Source organism: Chironomus tepperi, unplaced genomic scaffold (assembly GCF_022539635.2).
Source record: "Chironomus tepperi strain 1889 unplaced genomic scaffold, CSIRO-AGI_Ctep_v1 contig_415, whole genome shotgun sequence".
Classification (NCBI taxonomy): Eukaryota; Metazoa; Arthropoda; class Insecta; order Diptera; family Chironomidae; genus Chironomus; species Chironomus tepperi.
The window spans coordinates 581,668-601,864 of NW_027226537.1; the positions used below are offsets into that span (position 1 = coordinate 581,668).

At 34.4% G+C, this 20,197-nt stretch overlaps 2 protein-coding genes across 2 annotated transcripts in view; one reads left to right on the forward strand and one right to left on the reverse strand.

The window, feature by feature from the left end:
- Window positions 1–20,197, forward strand: part of LOC139097193 (cholecystokinin receptor-like) — an 88,769-nt gene that overhangs the window by 24,801 nt on the left and 43,771 nt on the right. The window lies entirely within an intron of this gene.
- On the reverse strand, window positions 1,925–6,264 carry LOC139097196 (tubulin alpha-1B chain-like). The gene is made up of 5 exons (XM_070648986.1): window positions 6,253–6,264; window positions 6,039–6,080; window positions 3,234–3,721; window positions 2,270–2,884; window positions 1,925–2,099 (listed from the first exon to the last, which is right to left on the reverse strand). Exons 1-5 carry the CDS (start codon window positions 6,262–6,264, stop codon window positions 1,925–1,927), a joined length of 1,332 nt encoding a protein of 443 aa, XP_070505087.1.

The following is a 20,197-nucleotide window of genomic DNA, read 5'->3' on the forward strand; positions in this document are numbered from 1 at the left end:
CACAAAACAAATCTCTATAAATGCGCAAATTCCTGTTTTTAGTAAGGAAAAGGAGCATCAACTGCTTAAAAGGGGAATAAAGACGTTCTTTTTACAAATTGAAATTTAGAACGAATTTTTATTGAGTTTTCGCTGTTCAAACTGTCGATATTTTTGGTGTGTATGGGAATATAATCTGTCAATTTCTCAACATTCTATTTCTGTAGACATAACATCGTGGCTGAAAAATGGTGTGATTGAAAAAATAAAGTTAAATTTAGAGTTGTTGTGGGAAGAAAGCTTTAAAGGAATTTTGGTCCCTTTTTAATTTTCATGCTTATGAAGAATCTTAAAGGTTTTATAAGTTAAAGGCATAAAAGTACTTACTTCTCTCTTTTTAAACAAAGCGAATAAGAGCGTAGAGATTAAATTATAATTTTCAAGATTACGTCGCTTCCTGAAACAATTTAGTTCAAGAGTTGTATATGAATGACGTCTTTGTATGGAGCGTAGCTAAAGAAAGACTATTAAGAACTAGTTATAAGGTTGACTAAAGCGAACAATATGTCTTTGCACAAGTCGGGTAATCAATCCGGTACCAAGCCGGCGTGACTCTAGCATGGAGTCAGATTTGAATAGAAGTTGAGGCCAAATCAGAGTCATATCGAACTGGGGCCAGATTTTCAATCGATTTGTACTATTCGAGTTTGAGCTTTAAACAAGTAAATAAAAAGTCATGATTTCAGTGTCAAGCTGCATATGTGTGTAGGGAGGTTACTTGACGTACAAGGGAGAAAACCAACTGTTATTTCCCTTGTTATGGAATTATGCTTGCTCTGGTTGACCATTTCCTTAATTTATCAGACAATTGCTCCATATACTCAAATGCCAGCAACCAAAATGTCTGAAAATTGACCAAAAAAATCCCACTTACCTCCATGAATCACGTCATTTATGAACAATTCCCCTTTATATGTTGATGTTCTTCAACTCATAAAAACTGCTCTTGCAAGCTAAAAAATTCCATGTTAGCATAAAAAATTCATGACTATCCACGAATATTCAATTTTTTTTTGACCGTTTCCATGGTAAATATTATCTTTAATGTATTCAAAACCAGAAGCTGCACAAAGTGAACATAAAGGGCCTTATCCATGTATTAGCCATTTAGCGAGTTGTTGAATTTTCACAGTCAGTAATTTTTTAAGCGCGTTTCCTTTAAAACACAATATGAAATTCCCAAGTGATTTGACCTTTTGTGCTGAAAATCCTCAAGATCCTGCTGTATGAGTTAGACACTTAGTTTTTATGATATTATTGCCATCTTGTAAAACTTGTGTAAAACATGAAAGAAATCGTTTCGTTTTATTGGAATTGTAAGTTTTATTTACCATTCATGAAGTGGATTTGACTGGCTTGTAAATGGTGAATTATGGAGTTTAAATTGTTGTTAGTCTGGTAAATTTGGATGGTTTTAAGAAGCACAAGACTCGAACAGACAATGACTAAGCTTATCCCTAACATACAAGCATATGCTCAATAAGCACTTTACGATACCAATGAGCATGCTCACTAGGTACCGTAAGATGCTCATTGAGCTTATGCTTGCCCTAGCTAGATCATAAAATTGAAAAGCATCACAGCATGCTGAATATTCTAAACTTCCACGCGGGATGACTTTGATCCTTTCAGCAAATAACTCACCTAATTAGCCTTTACTGCTCATTTTCCCTGATTAAATAATTTTTCCATGGAAAAACCCGAGAAAAGGGCATAAAAAGGCAGCTTTATGATCCCTCAAAATGAGTTCTCTTTTTGGGATTCTTTTTTTAATTAAATACCAATAAATTAGCTTTATTCCATTAATCTACCACATTTCAATAGGATTATATTCTCCCATTTTTTTATGCCTACGAAAAAAATAATTCCATTAAATGTAGATTCTCTAGTCAAGTTCAACTTCCTCGTAGTCTTTTATAAGCGCCAATACATTCTCCGATGCTTCAATTAAATCACATTTCTCAATTCCTTCACATTCATAATGATGTATAAATGCAGACCGTTTAATTAGTCGACAATACTTCCTATATACTCTATCCCACGCACATCGAATCGATGAACTGTGAATAAATGAAGAAAATAAATAAAATAAATGTTAAGGAATGAGACGCATTTATGTCTGGATATAAAATAACATTAATGTCATGTCACAATCCATGCATGCTTCCACACTAAAAAGAACATGCAAAGCCTTTTTGCCAACACAGATTCTCACATAATTACGACTTACTTATTCGAGAGCATACATACAGCTCGATTGACAGGACACAAATCACCACCCGGAACACATGTCGGTGGTTGATAATTGATGCCAATCTTAAATGCTGTCGGACTCCATTCGACAAACTGTAGTGCCTTCTTACACTTTATCTCTCGTATTGCAAAATTAATTTCAGTTGGTTCCACATCGCCACGATAAAGCATACAACAACAAATATATCTGCCCTTTCTCGGGTCACATTTGACAAGCTGTGAACTCGGATGAAAACAGCAATGTGTGATCTGTTGCGTTGAGAGATCAGCAATTGCACCTTTACCATTCGGTATGAGTGGTGAGTATGTACATAATGGAAAATGTATACGCGGATATGGAACTAAATTTGTCTGAAACTCGACCATGTCAACATTTATAGCACCCGAGAAACGAAATGATGCTGTACAACTTGATACTACTTGACTAATGACGCGATTTAAATTTGTATATGTGGGATTTGGCACGTCTAAACTACATCCACAAACATCATAAATTGCTTCGTTATCCAACAATATGCAGCAGTCCGCATAGTCCATACTGTAATGTGTTGCCAACAGTGAATTGTATGGCTCGACAATGATTGGCGAAATTCTGTTTGGATTGATGAGAAAAAATGACAGAATAAGTAATATGATGAGACAGCAGTTATTGTTGTTTTGAGCACATTTTTCGGGAAATTAAAGGTAGCCATCATGCATTCCTGTGTGGTTCATGCTGTAAAGTCACAAAATGACAATATAGGTCAGTGTTGTACAAACTGTGTGCTGAGGAACTCTAGAGTGTTGCCAATTCTTTGGGAAATGCCATGAACTCTATTTCATGTTCGATTTCGATCGAGTCTTGCTTTCATGGTGTGCCGTATCACAACAGTTGGAACAACACTGAGTCACAAGCATTCAATCTCTCCGAATAATGTGCTAAAATACCATAAATTCATTACTTGGGCGATGGAAATATATTAAACTCATGTCGACTAGTTTTTCCATATTCATCAGCAATTTTCTCTTGTATTAATGTGCCAAATCCACTTCCCGTTCCTCCTCCAATTGATCGAAATGATATAAAGCCTTGCATGCAATCACAACATTCAACAACTCTCTGTATACGCTCTAATGTCATGTCGATAAGTTCACAACCTAAATGATGATAACCACGTCCATAATTACTTGCTGCATCTTCCTTGCCTGTTATTAATGTACATGGATCAAAGAGCGATCGGTAACATCCTGTACGTATTTCATCAATTGGTATCGGTTCCAAGTCAGCCATAATAACTCTCGGTACACATTTTAAAGTTTTCGTTGTATGACAATAGCAGGAACTGAAGAAGGCATTTGAATCATTGTCTATGTTATTGTCTTGACACATTGTTCCATCTGCATGTATGCCATGCTCTAAACAATACAATTCCCAGCAGGCACTTGCAATCTGTCGTCGACGAGAAGTAAAAAAGAGAAGGAAGTGAACAAGAAATGTTAATTCTTATGCATATTATGCATGTCTGTGAATGTCTATGGGAGTTGGTAAACTTCTATTTTTGTTATATTTTTTTTTATATTCAATAACACATATTGTTTGTTAGTTTATTGCATGATAAATGTGAATTGAAACAGAAATGGATGAAATGTAGGGGAAATAAAATAGAAAATAGAACAAGTTGAGACTAAAATGTTTTTTGATGTTAAAAGGTGAAATGGAAAAAGAATGTGACGACAAGTTTGGGATTCAATTTGAAATTATGTAGCTTGTCATTTAAGGATGTGACGCTTATGGGTAGGATTTGTGATGGAATTAGGTATTTTGGGAGAATTTATTACATTTGGGAGAATAATTATTACAATGTAGAAGCTATCAGATGCTTTTTGGGAATATCCAGGTCCATCTGGACCTCTTCTACAACGATAAGAGCTTTGCAATGAGCCCAGGATGAATATGAAGTTTTAAGTGTGCTTTGTGTCATGATCCCTATCAATCCCCGATAGCTCAGTAGATAAGATCACTTGAAATGTGATTAAGATGTCGTGGGTTCGAATCCAACTCTAGAAACATTATTATGGGTGTTTAAGACTATACCGAGATATTCTGGGATTTTCTCGAGAATTTGTCAAAATCTAGGCATCGAGAAATCATGGTCATGAAGCAGATAGCTTGTGAAATAAACAATCTTATGCCAGATCTTATGACCACCGGTTTTGGGATTTACACGAAAAATCCTAGCTAATCTAGGTCGTTTTGATCCCCAAGCCCTACCCCTTCTAGGGGAGAAGGGTTGGTTTGATCCTCAAACTCCCTTCCATCCCCCTGGATGCGTCGTTGGGAGCAAAATTTAGTACATTTGTGCAAATAACACCTAGTGTTGTAGCTGACGCTATAGCAACTTGAAACATTAAGACAAGTTCCCTAAACGTTAAGCTTACAACTAGACATAAAAATGACTACTCGCAGCCCTGTTCCACTAGAATAAGCGTAAAGCAACTAAGTTAAAATTAATTCTTGAATGCATAAACCACAAATTTGAATTGTCTAGAAAATTCTCCCTAAAACCAAATAAATTTCACTGATAATGACAGACATTTCTCAAGATTTGACTATGCTGAAATACCGCAATATAACTGACACATTTCAATCCTCATTGGTTGTTTTCAATTATTTATTAAACCAATATTTTCAGTACAATTTTTACGCAACAAAAGCTTCACAGCATGAAAACATTGTACTTCAATAAAGTCAAAACGAGAAACAAGCCCACTTACTTGTCAATAAATTACCCAAATAAATGTTATGGCAAATGAAAGATGGAAAAAAGTCGATAGTAAAGAGATTTCTTTTTGCTTTAACATACGGTGAATATTTTATGTGGTTCCATAGGGGCTGTTCTTTATTAAGTTTGAGTTTCTTTAAGAAATAAAGCATTTTTTTTGGAGTTTTTCAATTTTTTTGTGTGTGCATATAAAGTTTTAAGGGGTGCTGCGGGAGTTATTCTCCAAAAAATCTGAAGATATTTGAACTAATCGTATTCCTGCATGGAAACGCAGCTCACAGTCTCCGTTTGTGAGCTAAAGCAACAATAAGCTGATAATAGCTTCGTAAACTGTAGGTCTTTTGAGTGCAGTGATTTGAATAGCTTAAAACACCTTTATGAGCTGTAGGGACTGCGATTAAAGAACTTACCCTGGGTACCATAATCTTAAGAACTAAATGTTGTTTATAAAGGGGCCCGAACAAATTGTAAGGTCTGTACATTGCAAGAACTCGTGGACCTTACAAGACCTGACGTATTCAGCAATGTACCCTCAAACTTATTCACGTATCTGCCAAGAAAATCATCCATATGTCAGTATATTCTTGTATTTATAAACCTAAATAGCAATGGAGACACATTTTGTGCCAAAGATCTAAGTTCTTAAGCCTAACTGGAACTTTGTAACAAGAACGGCGAAATTGAAAAAGAGATTCAAAATCAGATATGACCGGAAATCGAACCTAGAACACGCAAGACCATCGCTCTACTATTCAGAACAGTGATATTTCACCGTCATTTAAAAAACTGCCTTTAAGATTAAATTTCGAAATAATTTGGAAGTATTCGAACAAAAAACTGAAATTTCACTTATCACATCACATTACTTTTGAATAAACCCTCCCAAAAACGTACGAGGACTGTAAAAGTTTTTCTTCTTTCTTTTCTGTTCTCTCGTTTCGTTTTTACTATTTTGTGTGTCTTTTTATGAAATAATTCTGTTACCTGTACTCCTGCTTGTCCTGTATAAAGCTGAATGACTTCTCTCTAGAAAGAAATAAAGGGGAAAGTATAAAAATTGAGCAAAAGAAAGAGAAAAAAATATCGAATAAATGTCTTAACTCCTCATGCATGTTACAGAAGTAATCTCAAGAAGAAAGCACTGAATTGGAATCGTAAAAAAAATTAATACTGAAGAAGGAGGTTGGATGTCACTTACACTTTTTGCCATGTTTTATGCTGTATTTGTGTTTCTTTTTTGGGGTAGATTACAATGAAAAAAGTTTTATTTTTATCTATAGACCCGAATTGAATTTTGATGACCGAAAAATGTTTTACGGAAGTGCCAATAAATCAATTTTGTTAACTGATGATTTGATAAGCCAATTAATGCACAACAACAAATTTTGAAATTTTAAATTAATTTAAATTAACTTTTTAAAAATGCCAGACTACTATGTTGATAAATTTCGACAGATTATCATTTTTAATGAATTTGCAATTAGGCAAATTAATATCAGTGTAATCAGTGTAATGTAAAATCCATTTCCCAGCAGTGAAATGAAGCCATATCTATCATTTATCAGATTGTAATAATGTTAAAAAATTGTTCATGCCATTTGGGAATATTTTGTGAATAATCAAAAATGAAAGAGATTTATTACAAAAATATTTAACTGGAAAATGTTTCAGGTACAACAAAAGGTTTTCAGCTTTAAATGCTGCTGTTGTTTAAAAAGGCATTCTGTTCTGTGCTTATCGAATGATATAATTCGCTATGCAACAACGGCTTAAACATGCATTCCGAGTTACGCAAATGATGAAGACTCTGCCAAGGAGTTTTTGAGGCTCCGCTAAAGCTCTTTTATTAGCATTAAATGGAAGCCACCTCTATTTTAATGCCATATGCACACACCACGAAAAGAGCTTTTAAAACTCTTTAAATGGGACTTCTTCATTTGTGCCGCTCGGGTATCATATTATATTCTTATGAAATCGTTCTTGAAAATTTGTCAATTTTTTCCCAAGCTGAACAATTTTATAATCTTCAATTTAAAATGATTGTGAACTTGAGCGGAAGCCTTTAAATTTTCAAATGTATGCCAAGAAAAACTTTATTTTTTCGCGAGACTTTCTGTAGTTTTTCTGTAAAACGGTGTGAATTCCGGAATGAATTGTCAGAGCAAATTTGTGTCTTATTGTTAATCCGGCGAAGTATCGATGCTCTAGTTAACGGGACTGTAAGTCTCAGGAATATGTATGTCCGCATTAAGTTTTCGAAAAATTTCCGAGATCGTGACTTCAGGAAACCCACCTTATTCATAACAATTATTATTAGCTGTTAATCGATGCAGAATTGCCGATAGACATCAACAGAGTTGTGTCACTGATCATACTGTCCACGTTCGAAAATTAGATGCAGAGGTTTATTGCACAATATTTTAACAGCATTACGTAATTTCCAATCATTCCCAAAACCAAAACTAATCAAAAAGCTTTTCAATAAGTTCGTGAGCATATTTTTAAAAATAAATTCGTGCTTTTATTTTTTTCCAAATATTCAAACAAGTTTGTGTAAGAATTCTCAATATTTGATCAACACCCACTTAACTTGATGTGTAAATATGTATGTGCTTGTTTACAAATATTTATGCTGTATATGCAAAGGTAGGAAAAAAATGTAGATATGAATTCCACACAGCGAATAGATTGTAGAAGGTTGTGTCTTTATCGGATTTGTGAGAGGATTTTTAAAAACTTTTGGATCAACAGTTCTTTATCATAATCTACACTTGAGGACAGTGACGTATCGACATGGTATTTGAATAAGATTACTTCTTACAAAGTTCTTATTCAGATTATTAATTAGTCTTTCATATTTTTCGATATTATTGGCTTGAGCTGCTGTAACTTAGAAATACTAATCACCTAATGGTCCACTTATTAAGTAACGCCAAAATAGATCCAAATTCGGTAGAAATCAATATTCGGTCAAAATAAGGAACTTCGTCCAAAATCTCAAAATTCGGCCGAATTTCGGTTAGTCCAATGAACCATTCCTTACTTCCTTGGCTAGGGCGTACGTGGTCCCATTGTCGCGCAAAGAGAACGCCTATAGCCGACTCTTTCTTTAGAGAACGTCTTCCAATTTGGCATCCGTCCCATGAATCCATGAACTCCTAACACAAAACATCCTTGGTTCTGTTCGAAATGAATGATTTTTAAAAGTATTTACACAGCGCAGCATATGAGAAATCTCAACAAATGCAAAGAACTTATAAGAGGTTTGAATGATGCTTAATACATTGAATGAAATTTAATCTTTTTTCAAGTTCCATGCTTATTTACATCCTAATGTAAATGCTGCGAACTTTGCAATGCATTTTTATTTTTAAATATATACTGTAATTAGTAACTCTTGAGAACATACTTGAGTATCTCATTAGTTTTATTTTGAGATCCGACCGCAATACACGTCATTATCATCATCATCAGTAGCTGCTTGTGTGTGTGTGTGTATGAAGGAAATTTCTTTGAATTAAAATATATATAAATCATTGCCATGCTTACTTTGTTTCCTTTTGAATGATGAAAGACATTATTTATTCATGCCGTACATAAAATGTGTATTTTAGAGCTTTAAGTCTCTAAAGCCCAGTAAATATTGCTAAATATTAAAAATACAAGAGTTTCAGGTATTGGCAGATAAGCTTAAAAGTAGTGCTGTGTATCTTTTGAGCGTAGTAGGCATTAAAATGCTTGTCAGACTTTGTAAATGTCGAAGTAGGCCGTTATATTTATTTTCAAAAAATGAACGTTTATTTTTGAAATTGAAAAGACCGTTATAAAACATGCAGAAGGAAAGCTTACAAAAAACATCCAGGAAACCTAAAAATTAGTGCGAAATTCAGTAATTCTTAAATTTGGAACAATAATTATGCTGTATATCCAAGAATCAAACTTCGTGTAACAGTTTAAATCGAAAATTTACAAATTTTAACTTTAACTTTTATAACGGTCAAAGTAAATTTGAATATTCAAAACTCAAATTTCCACAGCCTGCTGCTAATATGCTGTTAATGACGTCAAAAATGATCCGGCGATTAAGGCATCAGTTGCAATAAGATGGCATACAAAACGGTGCAACAATTTAAAGAATCCAACATTTATGACTGCTGAGGAGTGCTGCTGTTTAATAAATAAACATCCTCAAAGTCCCAACAAACAACAAAATTTCCATATAAAGTTCATAAGTACAAGTTACATAAAGGAATGTTGGGATTATTTTTCTCATTTCAACGTCAATATTTCAACGTTGTTTAAGTATTTACATGCTGAAAAGAATAATGCATGAATGGAAGTAATGTCTATACTTGAACGTTATTAATACTGGCATTGAATGAAAAGGTTGAGTGTAAACAGCAGTAAACAGTTTACTATTACATTTAAATTACTTGCTGTGAATGGTTTTGAATAATTTTTCGACATGCAACTAGTGGAGGGACAAAAGCTTTTTCATTATTTAATAGCTTGGAGGCGTTCAGAGATTATCAACTTCATTTCATATTGTCCAAATATCCTTGCTGTTATTTACCTTTATGAATCATTTATTATGATGGAGGTACAGGGGGTGTATTTAGGAAGGAATGGAGTTATGGGAGGATTTGGAATGAACATCCATGTTTTTGGACAAATTTCATTGAATTGGGGGTAACGATACCCACCCCCTCAAAAAATATCTATTTACACACTTGTGAAGTTAACATGCAATTTCAAGTGTTTTGTAATTTATGTTGAAAATAGAGTTAGCATCATGAGCTGCAATGGTGCAAAGCATTTTTCGACATAAAAATGTGTTGAAAACAGCTTTTTCGGTACTGTCAGGGAAACTTCGGGTCGTCAATTAAAATGATGACCTAATGATATCCTAGCGTACATGTTGTGCTATTCGGATGACTAGCCTGAATCATTCGGATTGAATGTTAACAGCTTTCGAAGTTTTCGCATAAAGAATTCTTTGGTGCTAGACATTTAAAGCTATAAAGCTTGTCCAACTTGTCTCAATCATCAGTCAAATTTTTTTCTCAAAAAGTTATGCTTACGTGCTTTGCTCACAACTTCAAAATTAATGTAAAGCACTCAGCAATAGTTACTATAAGTATTTGAATCCCATGTTAATGCTTTACTGATCCATTTTTTTCCACTCTTTAGTTTTGAGTTGAAAGCTAAGGGGACGTTTAATTAGTGCGTCAAGCAAAATATTGAATATTTAGGACCAACCCATCCCCGTCACTTCCCTTCCACTTTAATAGATTTTTTGACAAATTATCCCATAAACCCTTAAATTTTGGCGACCACGCAAAACCCCATCCTCATCAACCCCTTTTTTGCTCCACTCCTGACGTAGATAGGCTTCGTTCCCCTCAAAAATCAACCGAAACCTTCGAACAATCCCCAGTGAAAATCATAACCACAACAATTTTTCTCCTTTCCTTTCACTGCTGTAAGCAATGCTGAAAATGTTTCATGATATGACATAAATGAGATGAAAATCTTTCTCGTACCACTTGACATCCATAGCTGTGGAATGTTATGGCGGAATGTAGAGAGATGTAGCTTTTTGTATAGTATAAACATAAATTTACTTTTTTTTTTTTATCTCCAAACACAACTCATTTTTTCCTTCTTATTTTCTATTTTCATTCATACATGCTGTTTAAATTTTTTTCTTCGTTTTTTTTTTTTTTTTTTATTTTTTGTTTTCTATGGTTTTGGTTAGGGGAACTTAAAGTGTCGTGAAAATTTGATTTTTTGGCGGTCATTCTTGAGAGGATTCCAATCGAAATTATGGGAAAATATTCAGGATTTTGATTAAATGCAGCAAAAACGTGTATCCTTCAAATTCAGGCATATTTCTTCACTAATTCTTGCAAAATTCTTTTGGATTGCTTCAAGGGTGATACAGTCGAACAGACAGATAGGGTATTAAGCGAAGCTCGAAGCAGAGATCGAAGTCGACTCAGAATTTGTATGGATAGTCGACTTAAGTCAAGTATAGAGTCATACAAGATTTGAGGGAACTTTGAACTCTGGTAGTAAGCCAGATTTACACAGCCTTAAACTAGACTATTCTTAGAACCAGAGTTGACAGGACTCCAATATGGAAGTGCCTCTACTGGAGTCCGGACTCCTAAGTTCAAGCCAACTCTGCTTAGAACTCAAATTTTAGTCATTTGGGAGATATTTTTGCCATTATGTGTGAAGAATGATGTCCTTAATTGAAGTTTCCAAATTTCTGACAACTAACCTCAAAAAATTTGTCAATCTTCAAATTAAAATTTCCATAAAATTCTCTATAAATATTCAATTCCGATTATTTCAAATCCGAACAGTCATAACCTCAACATTTTTCCATCCCTCTCTCCTTACAAATTTCTATACATCTATTTGTGATGTAGTGAATTGCAAAAATTTAATGAACATGTTTCAGGACGTGCTTATGTCATTTCAGATGATGCGTGATAAAAGCGAAAAGTGAAGAGCAAGAGAATGAGGCAAGATACTTGACTAAAGTGAATGAAATAGAAAATGGTGCAGAAATTGAATGCTTTTAGCACAGCTTGAAGCGTAATAAGTTGAGAAATAAATCTGTTTTTGGCATTGATGAGCTAAAAAAAATGAATATTTGCATGTTTCCATTTTATTTCTGTTAAGACATAACGTCTTACTTGCCCCTGTAATGAATAATATACGTAAAAAATGGCACGAATAAGTTCTTTCATTTCTTCTTGTTAAGCCAATTGTTGAGGCATTTCGTGCTTGATCAAGAAATTAGAAATTCGACACGTGCTCAAGAAACTTTTTCATGAGATTTATCTTTTTTTTTTCTTGTGTATTCCTTTGTTCTCAAACGAAAATTTATTTACATTTTTGTGTTCACTCAAACCACTTGAGGATGTCAAAGACGCTCTCTTGTCTTTCAACAGAAGCCAAAATAATCTTGTCTGCATTCTTTAGATCAGTGATAGGCAACCGTTGTGCCATGGCACGCTAGTGTCACAAATGCTCGAGGCTTACCGTGAATACAAATGAGACACCGCGACACAATTGAAACACAAATTTGGCACTACGACACAAATGTAGCACTACGACACAAATGTGGCACTGTGACACAAATGTGGTTAAACGACAAAATGTGTCACCGCGACACAAGTGTGGCACTGTGGCACAAATGTGGCATCGCGACACAAGTGTGACACCGTGGCACAAATTTGGCATCGCGACACAATTGTGACACCATGACACAAATGTGACAGCGCGACACAAATGTGGCACCGTGACACAAATGTGAAACCGCTACACAAGAGTGGAACCGCAACACTCAGGTTGCGCACAGCTGCCTTAGATGAACCTCAAGATCATGGAATATTTTGGTTATCGATGTTAGAAACAATTTCCAACTACTGCAAAACTTTGTAGAAAAAGAAATCTATTTATATCTAGGTCAATCATCATATTCAGCATAAATACCTGTGTATTAAAACTCTGTAATTCTTTAAAGAAATAAGAAAAACAGATTAAAAATGTAGAAAGACTTACTTGTAAACATCAATAATCTCGTAATTTACTTCTTTTTGCTCTGATTCTAGTATGATTTAATACTTTATAATGCTATTTAGATATGTATCTAGAGATTGTTCAACCGGATTAAGTAGTAACTACCTACAAGGTAACTAGCTACCTAGCAATATGAAGTCATGGGTTTGGGGGATCATGGGTGATGATTAGTATTAAAGGTGGTATGAAGCCAGATCGGTACAAATTGAAATGCTGTCAGCAAGACAATATATGGTGGATTAATACCCCGAGATATGCACGACAGGTGCGGAGGGGGGTTACCAAGTGGCGAGTCCGGGTGATTGTGTTTGATATTTTGGACCCAAAATAGTTGAATTCTACATACCCTGAGAGACATAAATGAGGAAGAATCCGTTACGGATGCCATATGACTATCATTAATATGCTACATGCATCACTCAACTGTTCATATACGAAGGCTCCGTCATGTGACATCTTAATGGTTGCCATATGCCATCCGTAGAGGAGCATTCTTCATTTGTGTCGCTCGTGTACCGTTCCCAAAACTAATATCTTACAATACCCCAATGCGTGTAAGCTACCAATGTTTCTAACAATACCAGCTAACTCCAGGTATACCTGGGTGTACAACTCACGACAAACATCCTAAACAGATACTTTTCTCAAACTTTTCCTCCCATAAGACAGTGCGAACACAATTATTCTGTTTTTCTCGACCATAACAATTTCATTCGAACTTTTTGTTCTCCCTCGCGGTCAAAATTGTTTCTCTTCAGCTTGTTTGCCATGTATACACTCCAACAAAAAAACAACTTTTATTTCTTCATTTCCTCCCTGATATCTTATATTGATGGCTTTCGATTTGTTAAATACAAAATTGCAAACTTTTTTATTTAGAAGCAACAGAAGAATTGTTTTCCTTCTTATTCTACATCCACTAACGAGAAGGGAGAAGAAAAGTTTTGGGAAAGAAGAAGCATTCGCTTGATTGAAAAATACTTTTAAGCTTCTTCACAAACAAAAAAAATGGAAATAAAATAACAAAATCGACAAAAAAAGTCAATTTTATGTAATTTTAAATAATTTTCTTAGCTTTTGCTTATTTTTCATTCCTTTACAATCTGACTGAGTCGCTTCAAACTTTGCTAAATTTCTAATTAAAGTTCTAATCTTATTTTTGTCAGTTCATGGAGAAAATTGAAAAATTTTCCTAAGAAAATTGAATTTTTTTTTAGCACAATTTTTTGAGGGTGAAATGAGGTACAAAAAAGTATAAAAAGATGTCAAGATAGCTGCTGCTCGTGGAGTAAATAATCTTGATATTTGGTTATAATTGAATAACTTTGAAGCAGCTTCAGACAGTTGCTATTCCTAATTTTAATGTCTTTTATTTTAAAATAAAAAAAGCTATTCAAAATTTACTTTGGGTACTAAAAGCTATGAGACTATTCTATGAGACATAAATCACTTAGGAGCTCAAGTTGTAAGCTACTGCCTTTAATAGTGATATTTTGAAAGGTCAAACGAGCTAGGCATAATTTCTAAATTAACAATAAGATTCAACTTGTCGAAGTTGGTTTATGCCATTTATTAAATCAAATTTTTATGATGCAGATGGCAAATGAGCCAAGGTGTTATGACTTGTTATGACATAATTTTGACAACTAGTTAAGAATATAATTAAACGGCCAAGACAAAATGTTTGTTCACGTTGGCAGTTTCATTCGTGAATTTATTAGTTTTGCAAGTGAAATTCTTAAACCTGAGTGACACAAATGATAAAAGTCCTGCGATGGACCCTTAAAGTAAGACTTAGATTCTAATCATCTTCCAGACATCCCGAGCGATAGCTTACGAACATCGGATTTGTGTCAATCGATATGGAAGATATATAGCGTAGAAATGATCGAAAATTCGGTGCAGATCAGATTCAATAAAATTTAGACTCAGGTCAGATACGATGAAGTCCATCTAAAGACTACAACAAGCTGGACAACCTTACGGATATTTCGCTCGAATAGCATACGCTGTAGAAATTGCCTGGCTAGCGTGTCTCTGGAAATTCTAGGAAATCCTGCCTCTGGTCCGGGTCAAACAACCTTAGAGTTAGATTTTTGGGAATTCTACAATGTGTGCTTTTCAGGTGAGATGTTCGTAAGTTTTTCTCAGAGCTCGAAGTCAACACACTCAAACCAAGTCAACTCGACTCGACTCGACTCCGAGCTCTAACTTGTCCGGAATGTGTGGTAGTATTTTTCCTGTAACAGAATAGAATTACATCAATTTGAACTACCACTCGAGATATTTTTCGAAAATTTCCGTGACTAAACCAAGCATGCAATTTGCATGACTGCAGAAAGTCTTGAACATCTTAAATGCTATGAAAAATAAATAAAGAATTTCGGAATAGAAAGAAACTTACATGTTGATTCAGCATATTACGTTTATTACGTATGTATGGTCCATACTCATGGAAAGATGATTGTTGCATTAAACATTGAAACTTATACAGAAGAAAAATGTAAGCCAATTTTCACAATTCCTTCAATTTTTCATTACGTAATTCTTCTTCATCAACAAGCTTATTCACCAAAAAAAAACTCAATTGAATGAAAATTGAAACAAACATTTTTCCGTAAAAATTTTCCTTCTCCATTTTCTTCTGTTATCATTAATGAAGGCAATAAAAATTTCTTTTCATTCCTGAACAAAAAAAAAAGTGAGTCTATGGAATGAAAAGTACCGAAGTAAGAAAATATTTTGGTCCAAAAATCTCTTCTTTTGATTATCTTGATAAAGGAAAACAAATACAGTGAAAGGAGAGAAATTTTTTTCGTAGTCCTTTTTGGGTTCGTTTAGATGTTGCGTAGCGATTCTTGGTATTTTAATCGATAAGCCCAATTTTGACAAGTCTGAGCGACTCAAATAAAATAGGATCCTGCACGGACATTTTAAGGCTGTCCAGGTTTAAGTTTATTAACACCAAATGGATGCACCAAATGGAGGCCACATGATAGCTGATGATATGGATCTCACATGCCCCATGACGAAACCTTCTTCATTTGTTTCGGTCCGATTGGTATCTTGGAATGCATACAGCTTATGAATGACTGAAAATCCAGTCTCTGGTCAACTTGTTTCTTGCCCCAGATTCAATGCAGTGTCACGCCTTCCTGGTGCTGGGTTTAAGTGCTTTAAATACCTTATGGATTGCAATACAGTGACTAACGTGTCGTTCTCTCATTACGTAAAGTGAAAATTCAACTTTTGGACTTCCCCTCCGTTGTTGTTTGTGTTCCCTACACCATCTCCCCTCCTAAGAGTGCTACGTAATTAGTAAAACACCCCTAAATTGTACTACAAATTCAAAAATTTCGCAACTCACACAAACGTAACTAATGAACAGCCCCCCTATCTGTCCTTCCTTTCATACTGATTTAGCCCGTTCCGAACAAAAAGAGGCATTAGGTATGAAATAAGAAAAAAAAGGAAAAAAAGTTTATTTTTAACCATTCCATATAATGAGCTTCATTAGAGGCACAGTGTGAAGAAAAATCATCCCTTGAAGCGATGTTAAATGACATTGAAGGAGAAAATGACAATTTTAAGGTTTATTTTCTCGTGATAAGCAATTTTGTTTCTAAACCAATAATTAAAAAGGAATTAAAGAAAAAGATGTAAACTTTGTTGCTGAACACACGTTTTTCATGCTGTACTTAATAAAAATCATTAAAATGCTAGTTGTTGGACGCTAATAATTTATTATTTTTTCGTGTCCAATTAATAATTCAGTATGGAGCTTATACACAGGTCGAGTTAACAAGCACTTAAAATATTAGAAAAAGAAAGATTGATGAAAGGTCATAAAATGGGTTGGAATTGATAAAGTTTATTGAAAATACTTTTTTTGGTGAATTTCCTTACCTTTTGTGTGATTGATTGAGTATGGTATTCCTAGTTGTATACGGTCTGTTTTACTAAAGGAGATTATTATCATTTTAGGATTATCTACTTCAGTTTTCAGTTTTTTCGGATACACTCATGTCAAACATTTTAGGTGCTTCTTTGTTTATAAGAAAGTGAACAAGCAAGGGGACCATTCTCTTGTTACGTAACGACCTTAGGGGGATTGGAGTCAGGATCTGTAACGGAAATGAGAAGTTTCAAGTGTCGAAAAGAAGGTTTTTAGGTTTTTCGAGGTACATATTGATAGAAAGCCTTGAACAGAACCACAAGTGTACCGCATCACATAGGTTGCTCACCACTGAGTTAGACGAAGATCAAGCGGATATTCAATATTCAAACAATTTGGTTTAATAATCAATCTCTCAATCTCTCTTGTCTTGACTTTCATATTCAAATCTCTTACCAAAATCATTATCTTTTGTGGTAAATTTTTGCGCTATCAGCTAATGTATATACACACTTATCCATTCACTTATCAGAAACATTCTTTTTGCCACTAGCATTCCTCCAAATTCATCTCCAAAAAAAAGCATCTTCAAGCGTGATATTGAATAAACAATACGTGTCAAAATAATGTATAGTGCTAAAGGCACATCTTAGAACGTGGAAGGTATCATTGTCTATCTCAATTTTCCTTGTCATGATCACTGAATCACATTAATTTTTTTTTTCACTTCCATCTCGTCTAAAAAAAGAAAAAGAATAATGTTGCAATAATCGTTGGCGTACATCTAAGTTAAAAGCAATGGGTGGAATACGTGAGAGATTTTAGTTTATTTTTTTTAGCTTACCAAATGATAAGAGTTTAAGTATGAAAATGTATAAACTTTATTAGGGTATTGTCATCGGACGAAAACTTCAACAAATGGTCAAGTTTAGATGCTTTTGGGTGGACATTTGCTGAGATTCTATTTAATTCATCTGAGAAGCACAATCCTAAGTGCTGCATTGATGCTCCTCCTACAACTATTTCTACTACTTCTAGTACTTCTAAAACTTCTACTCCTACTACTACTACTCCTACTACTACTTCTAGTACTTATACACGTAGAACTACATTAGTTGCCGTAAAAGTGGATTTAATCTGCTTTCAGGGCAAGTTTGGGTCTCATCGTAAATAAGGCGACGTAGCAGTCCCCTTGAATGGAGTTGCTAGGATGTCGCTACGATACAACGTTGACTGCAAGAAGCGGCTCTGACGCAATGGTAAACTTTAGATGTTGGGACAAATACGACACCTTTAGTGAACACGTTGTAATGTCCAAGAATATAGTTTGTTAGGGTGTCGAGTTGACCGCAAGATGTGAGGTTGTCCTGACGCCAAGTGGTTGAAATTTTTTGAAGATGATGATTAGCTCCTATTGATCCTTTGTGAATTCTAGGCCTTAATAAATCAGTTGCATAGGTTTCTGTTCCTGATTAAATCGGCTCCTTCCTCATGTTTATGGTGTTGTTGCTCTGCCTTCTTCTCTACCTGGAAAATGCGTGCTTTGAAAATCATTTGGATCATCCTGATTAATTTCGACTCCTTCCTGTTTTCACTACTACCTGACGCTTACGAGACGGCGTTATGGCTGATATTCGCCCATTTTATCCGGGTCAAACATTTCATATTGTTTGTTTAAGTCCAAAAATGTAATTTTGAACGTTTCTTGTTCCAATAAAAAATAGAGCAAAGTCGTTAAAAATTCATCCAGAATGTCAACCTACATACTAGTCATAAAATATCCATACAAAAAATATAAAAACTAAATTCTGCTCCAATCTTTATCCCTCGCTCATAAAATTTCGACGTCATTTATATAAAAAGCCCTTAAAACTTTTCAGATTCTATCCATCACAAAAAGAGCGTCTGATTCACCTAAACTTCTATATCCAAATCAGCCCCCATTCCATTTTCACTTCCAATTCTGCCTTCGATACCAATGAACCTTGTAAAAAAACTTAAGAGACACAAATCTTGTAGCTAGCGAAAATTAATTATAATTCAAGCATGCAAACTGTCAAATGGAATGAAAAACAAAAATTTTGTTGAAAGTAATCAGGATGTAGGAATTTGTCATAGACTTAATGATACATTATTAATGTCACATTCGATCTATCATAAATTTCAGATAAATAAATATTTATTTTTATGTTTGCTGCTCTATTTCTCTTGGTTCCTTTATGATTTCTTCTCTATGTTTGTTGTGTACTTTCATAAATGACAGCGGTCACGAGCAACCTATTTTGATGTATTTATGCTCATACATACATATACAAAAAACCAATTTCGTCACCATTTATTTAATCGCTCTCTTCTTAATGGATATATGCATTGACTGTATTATTATGTTATGGTATGCTGAATTGGGCTTATAAAAATATTTTCATTCAGTCCTTTGTGTAGCTTTATTGATTGGAAAATTGATTTTTGTGTGACACATTGTATTGGTTGGTTTGGGATCGTTTGTGTAAATCAGACGTGGAATGGTCTTTTACTTGTTGTAATTTATTGATGGATTAACAAATTTAAACGATATTGTATATCTGATGACAGTTATCTCTGGAAGGCAATTAGCGCACTCACTTAAATGAGCTTGCTCATGAGTATACTCAATCAGTTTAATTGAGCAAGCTCAATTTTTTGAGCATAATCATGAGAAAGTTCATTGTCCGTTTGGGTATGTGCCTTTGATAAGCGATTAAGCCTGAGCGACACAAATTAGGAAGGCTCTGCCATGGAGCTTTTTATTTATTAATCAAGAAGTAATTATGTGTCGAGAAATAATCAGCAACGTGCTTGGATCTAATTTGGTGTGGTAGTTCGAAGGTCCACAGCTGGAATCCACTTCAGAAAGGCCTTGCATAAGATGGCCATCTGCTGTATTTTTTCCGAGACGCTGCTGTCCTTTTCAGTCTTGTTGCTGTGTCCTCACTAAGCCTCAAAATGTCCCAATTTTTGGATAGAATTTGAACATTTTCTTTTTCCCGGGAAATTCCCAAAACCATGAAAGGTCTAGGTGAATAGCCCCAAATGCTTAATTTATGGAATCTAGAGAAATCAATTTGCTTGATCAAACCTACTTTCTCTAGCCATGTGTCTCATGGCTATGTCTCTACCATATAACCATCTACATCTTTAAAATATGGATTGTCCGACCATAAAAAAATACATTTGTAATGAAATCGCTCCCATTATTCATTTCCAATGACATTTCATACTTATCATTTTACGTTCACACATTTGTTCCTATTTTCATAGTAAACGCAAATGAAAAACATGTCAAATCGGAAAATTATTAGAAAGCATTCGTGACAAATGGTCAAAGAATAATATTGAATTGGGCATATCCTTGCTAAATTGAATGCTTTCCGTTTCAAGAGTTCTGGCTCTTTTGTATTTAAGGAATTTCTTCCTTTTCGTATGTATCGACATTTTTTTGAGAGAAGTAAAGCTTAATAAAGAATAGAAATGGATAATTTATTTATTTGTTCTGTTATTACTTCTAATTAGTACTTTAGTGCCTTGCTAGAGGGTAAATTGAGATATTTCGAAGGTTTATTAGTAAATGAATGCTCATTTACCTTATTAGGTACTGCTATTAATCTGTAAGTGT

What these genes read in the sequence shown, in the direction of transcription:
- LOC139097196 (XM_070648986.1), bottom strand. An exon ending in AATATATTTCCATCGCCCAA is followed by an intron (nt 2,885 to 3,233) that starts GTAATGAATTTA and finishes CAATCCAAACAG; the next exon opens with AATTTCGCCAATCATTGTCG. An exon ending in GTATGTATGCTCTCGAATAA is followed by an intron (nt 2,100 to 2,269) that starts GTAAGTCGTAAT and finishes ATTTATTCACAG; the next exon opens with TTCATCGATTCGATGTGCGT.